General features: G+C 36.9%; 1 protein-coding gene across 2 annotated transcripts; it reads left to right on the top strand.

Moving 5' to 3' along the window:
* The first annotated feature begins 584 nt into the window (after window positions 1-584).
* On the top strand, window positions 585-5,625 carry LOC134795342 (uncharacterized). 2 transcript variants are annotated; one of them, XM_063767163.1, is made up of 3 exons: window positions 585-962; window positions 1,275-2,223; window positions 4,033-5,625. In XM_063767163.1, exons 1-2 carry the CDS (start codon window positions 884-886, stop codon window positions 2,219-2,221), a joined length of 1,026 nt encoding a protein of 341 aa, XP_063623233.1. In that variant the 5' UTR covers window positions 585-883; the 3' UTR covers window positions 2,222-2,223; window positions 4,033-5,625. The 2 variants fall into 2 exon arrangements, with proteins under 2 accessions (XP_063623233.1, XP_063623232.1); XM_063767162.1 differs by having other exon boundaries at window positions 1,275-5,625.
* The last annotated feature ends 352 nt before the right edge of the window (window positions 5,626-5,977 follow it).

The raw sequence follows: 5,977 nt of genomic DNA on the forward strand, positions 1-5,977 counted from the left end.
GGCACTTTCCGCCCTCTCGTCCGGGTATTTGCAGTAACTATATCCGCACGATGCGCTTGCACAGCCGGCTCGTCTCACGCGGATTAATCACTTATGCGAGCACCCATTAGGACGCATAGTTGAGTGATAGCTAACATGTATCCACTTCAGATGGAGGCAGTAATAAAGAGTTTAGACACTGGACAAGAAAGGAAATTGTGACTAGAAGTGTTATATATTTAATTCAATATATGTTCCTTCTTTTTATTCATCTGAATATAATAAAATTGATAAAAATAATCACGGGCAACTAAAGTCCACTTGGTCTAAAGCTTGAACCTCTGTCTGACTCTACGAACCTCATGTCATCCTCTACAATAAAATATCTACGATTTATTCCTATTATTTTTATAACCCGCTCACGAAACTGATAAAAAGTTTTGCTTCTTCGCACGCAACAGTTATCCGAAATACACAATAGGTATACTGTTTGACAAGTTTAAATTGTCTCAGCGTATCGATCTTTCCATTTATCCATTATCCGTAAGCCTACACCGCAGTAACACTATCCGCCGCAATTGGCACTCCGCGCTGCTCTTAATTATACTACGCGTCTCGTTCTCGATGATAGATAACATGTAGTACTGTTAAGTATGCTTAAACTTCACAACGTTTAGAGATTTAAATTTGAAAAATATTCCCGCGCCCGACGCTATCACGTCGCGCGCGCCCGTGCCGGACGCCATATTGTTTTTGTTGTGCAAAGCTTCTGACGTTCGAGAAACTAAATTAATTAATTATTATCGTTTATTGTGTTTCAACCACGTTTCAACAATGCCAAAGAGGTCACGTTCGCGATCTAAAGACCGGGAAGATCGAAAAACTTGTAAAAAAACTCAAGTTAATGCAGGAACAAATTGATAACCTAACAAAATGTATGACGGAGTTTATCCAAAGCCAAAAAAAGGATAACAATACTCCAGGTAAGGAATATAAAGGTGTTTTGTATGTCAAAGCTACTAAATATGAACGTTCTATGCGAACATCATATATTGAACAGCTCCACACGAGCTTGTTCAGTTCTATACGAACATGAGTTTATTATTTTTTCCATTCGAAATACAAGCATATTTTCTTTAAAATACGGCAATTATTGCTGTAATCGGACGAAGTTCAACAAGAACTTGTTCGCTTTTTGTACAAAAAGTACTCACTTTTAAAAGAATTTGCGTCACTACAAGTGCAATATCGTAATACGTCATATATATGTATTATACATATATTTTCATTTGCAGATGTTGTGGAGGCTAATAAAGAAAATATACCAGAGATATCTAATACAGACTCTGACAAATCTGCTAATAATTGTAACTTACAACTCTCCACTTCTTCCGATGTTGATATTATTACACCCGAGGATAATATTCAAGAATCAACTGAGGCTCCACAAGACTGGAACCAGGAGTTCCTAGAAATGATGGGAGAGGAATTACCTTGCTCTAATGCAACCACAAATATTGATGAGACTATACAGAAACAGTGGACTCATTGGATCGCAAAGGGTCTAACAGAGGAGACTCGAAAGGGTCTTATCAAAAAATATTCTAGAGAAGGACCTCTTCGCACCGAAGCACCCAAAATAAATATGGAGATAGTGAGCCACTTAACAGAAATTGCTAAAAAGAGAGATCAGCACTTTGCCGACACCCAAAATTGTGTGGGTACCGGACTGATTTCACTCGGGGCAGCTATATCAATGTTAATGGAAAACCCTGAAGAAGGAGTGGACCACATGCAACTTATGAAATATCTTTGGGACACTGGAAAAATTATGTCAGATATTTTTCATCAACACTCAGTTGCAAGAAAATCTTTCATTACACCAAATCTTGATAAGGACATTAAATCTACCCTAGAAGCGACAGATTCTGACGAATGGCTTTATGGTATCAAACTAAATGAGCAAGTAAAGGATGCCAAAAATATTAAGAAGGCTTCAGCTTCACTTAAGGCACCAGAAAAACCACCAGCTAAGAAGCCATACCAACAGCCCTATTACTCCTATCAGCCCTACCAGGTAAACTGGAGAGGCCCACCTGCGAGACCCAGACAGGTGGGCTATTATCCACGGAGGCAATTCACCAATGTGAGATACAAACCGAAGCCCTTCCAGACGAAGTCTTCACAGAATGCAGGACGCTCCACAACACAAAAACAAAACCGTCCAGCATCGAAGAAGTAGAGGTAAATTATACTGCAGGTCGCCTGCAACATTTTGTGGATATATGGAAAACCATTACAACTGATGACTTCATTATAAATTGTATCAGAGGTTATGGTATAACTTTCAAAAACAAACCTTTTTCAATTCCGAGAGCCAACTCTCAGCTGGCCTCCGGGTGAATTTAAAAAGATAGAACTAGAAATTTCCACACTTCTATCTAAAGGGGCTATTGAAGTATGTTCAGATTGCGAGGGACAATTTGTGTCATCCTACTTCCTAGTTGAAAAACCAGATGGTTCTTATAGATTTATTATTAATTTGCAAAAATTAAATGAGTTCATAGAAACTTCTCATTTTAAAATGGAGGATCTTAGAGCAGCCAGAGACTTAATTTCCCCTAATATGTATATGGCAACATTAGACTTAAAAGATGCCTATTTTTTAGTCCCAATGTGTAAAAATAGCAGAAAATATTTAAGGTTTAGATTTAATGGTATTTTATATCAGTTCACATGTCTCCCATTTGGGTTATCCACTAGTCCTTATATTTTTACCAAAATCATGAAACCCGTTATGAATAATATACGCTTAAATGGCTGGTTATCCTTAGTTTACTTAGATGATTTACTGTGCATTAGTGATACATATGAATCCTGTAAAAATAATATAAAAAGTATTATTGCATTTCTAGAAAAACTAGGATTTATTATAAATTATAAGAAAAGCCATACAAATCCAAGTAAAAGATGCAAATACCTCGGTTTCTTTTTAGACTCAGAAAAATACTCAGTTGATTTACCAGATGATAAGAAAAATCAAATTATAAATTTCATAAGCAATTTTAAAGTAGGAAATCAGTACAAGATCCGCCTTTTCGCGCAACTGCTAGGAGTTTTAGTTGCAGCATCACATGCAGTTCAATATAGTAAAATATATTGTAAGAGACTAGAGAGAGCTAAATGGCTAGCGTTAACTGTAAATAATGATGATTTTGAAGGCTATATGAAAATTACTGATTATGTCAAAGAAGATCTTACTTGGTGGCACTTAAATGTATTGACTGGTTCTAACCCCATACGCACAAAGAAATACAGAATAATTATTTCCTCAGATGCATCTAGATCAGGCTGGGGCGCAGAATCCAATTCAATAACTACCCGTGGATTCTGGAACCAGGATGATAAAAAATTTCACATAAATTATCTTGAGCTCCTAGCTGCCTTTTTCGGATTAAAGTGTTTTGCCTCTAAACTAAGTAACTGTGAAATTCTAATGCGAATAGATAATACTACAGCTATTTCTTACATTAATAAGGCCGGAGGTGTCAAATTTCCCCACTTGAGTGAATTAGCCCGTAAAATATGGCAGTGGTGTGAAAGCAGAAAAATATGGATAGTAGCTTCTTACATTGCGTCAAAAGAAAACGTCGACGCAGACGCTGCTTCCCGCGATACGAACTTAGACACCGAATGGGAGCTAGCGGGCAAATATTTTAAGCATATTGTAAAAAAATTTGGTACTTGTAGTATTGATCTGTTCGCATCCAGAATTAATACCAAATGCAAAACATTTTGCTCCCGTTACCCTGATCCAGAAGCATCAGTAGTAGATGCGTTTACGATTTCATGGGAAAAAGAACATTTCTACGCCTTTCCCCCTTTTGCTGTAATATTACCAGTATTGAGGAAAATAATTAATGATAAAGCAACAGGGATAGTAGTTGTACCAAATTGGCCCACGCAAGCGTGGTACCCGATGTTTACATCACTTTTGTGTGAATCTCCTATAATATTGGAACCTTCAACTGACCTACTCCTTTCTCCTTGCAGGAGCAGAATACATCCTCTATCACACAAACTTTCTCTAGTGGTAGGGAAATTATCAGGGAGGCGTACCTGAAAAAAGGAGTTCCAGAGATGTCGGTTGATTTTATTATAGACTCAATAGCACAATCCACTCTTAAGCAATATGAAGGATGTCTCAAAAAATGGATACATTTTGCTACAAGTAATAAATATGACATATTTGATCCCACCAGTGCTAATGTTATAGAGTTTTTGACAATGAGATTCAACGAAAATGCAAGTTATGGTACATTAAATTCTACAAGATCAGCAATTTCTCTCATAGCAAAAAGAGACATATCCAATGATGTCATTATATCCAGATTTTTTAAGGGCATTTTCAGAAGACGTCCTTCTGCACCTAAATACTCAGAAACATGGAATATCGAGCAAGTTTTAGAATATATTGAAAGCCAAGGTAATTTAGAGAATCTAAACCTAAAAATAATATCAGAGATTGCGACTACACTATTAGTTCTCGTTACAGCCCATAGGTTACAAACTATAGCCTTGATTAATATAGATGAGATAAATATAAGTTCATCAGGGCTCCAAATAAAAATTCCTGATAGGATAAAGACATCAAAACTTGGAAAAAATCAACCCCTACTCATGATTCCTTTCTTCAGAGAACGACCAAAAGTTTGTGTAGCCACCATAATCCTTCATTATTTAAAAATAACAGAAACAATTAGAGGAGGAAATAAAAAACTATTTCTGTCATCGGTGAAACCTCACAATCCAATCAGTCCTCAGACAATTGGTCATTGGATCAAATCCTTACTCGGTAAGGCTGGCATTGATACTGAAAAATTTAGTGCATATAGTGCAAAACATGCCTCTGTGTCTACTGCTTATAGGAGAGGTATAGACATTGATACAATTAGAAGAACTGCGGGTTGGACAGAGGGGTCAACAACATTCGCACGTTTCTATAACAAACCTATTATAGAAACAAATAATAAGTTCGCTATTAGTATTCTAACTAAAGATAAATAAGGCTGTGCTAATTATATGCATGTCATAAATATTGTAATTGTTATTTTCTTGTTGATTATGAATAATTAATAAAGACTGTGCCGAAGTTATAAAATATTTGTATCATTTAATTTAAATGTTATACTTAAAGAGTACAAATATTTTTAAACATAGCTCTATCACAGACTCTAAAAATCTACATGTTATCTATCATCGAGAACGAGACGCGTAGTATAATTGCTCGATCAAACGAGCCCGCCGAAGGCGGGCGAAGTTCGATCGAAATTATACGAAGCGTCTCGTTCGAAGATGATCACTTCCCACCCATAAAAAAGAAGTGATATTTCAAATGAATACCGTAAAAAGTGAAACCCATCCCTGTAATCATCTTACACGAAACTGTGATATCGCATAGTTACTCTAAAATATATGGCGTCCGGCACGGGCGCGCGCGACGTGATAGCGTCGGGCGCGGGAATATTTTTCAAATTTAAATCTCTAAACGTTGTGAAGTTTAAGCATACTTAACAGTACTACATGTTATCTATCATCTTCGAACGAGACGCTTCGTATAATTTCGATCGAACTTCGCCCGCCTTCGGCGGGCTCGTTTGATCGAGCAATTATCGTCAAGCTTCGCAAATAGGGGGCGATTAGGAAGACGAACGTCGATAACTGAGAGAGACGATAAGCGGGATCTATTACTGATGCTGATATTAGCAGACATTTGAAGAATTGTTGTCTGTCGCATTCGAAAAGCTACATAATTATCTTCTTGTCCCACAAAACACACACGATTACAAAGAACAGTTGAAAAGGTAAATCAAACCACAGACAGCATTAGTATACCTACAGTTAGGCCGTTATGTACACTTAATACAAAAAAGCCGTATTTCCATAAGTATTGCTGAGAGATAAGACGTTTTGGATAACGTGGTAGATGTGTGCGGAC

Source organism: Cydia splendana, chromosome 12, assembly GCF_910591565.1.
Source record: "Cydia splendana chromosome 12, ilCydSple1.2, whole genome shotgun sequence".
NCBI classification, from domain to species: Eukaryota; Metazoa; Arthropoda; class Insecta; order Lepidoptera; family Tortricidae; genus Cydia; species Cydia splendana.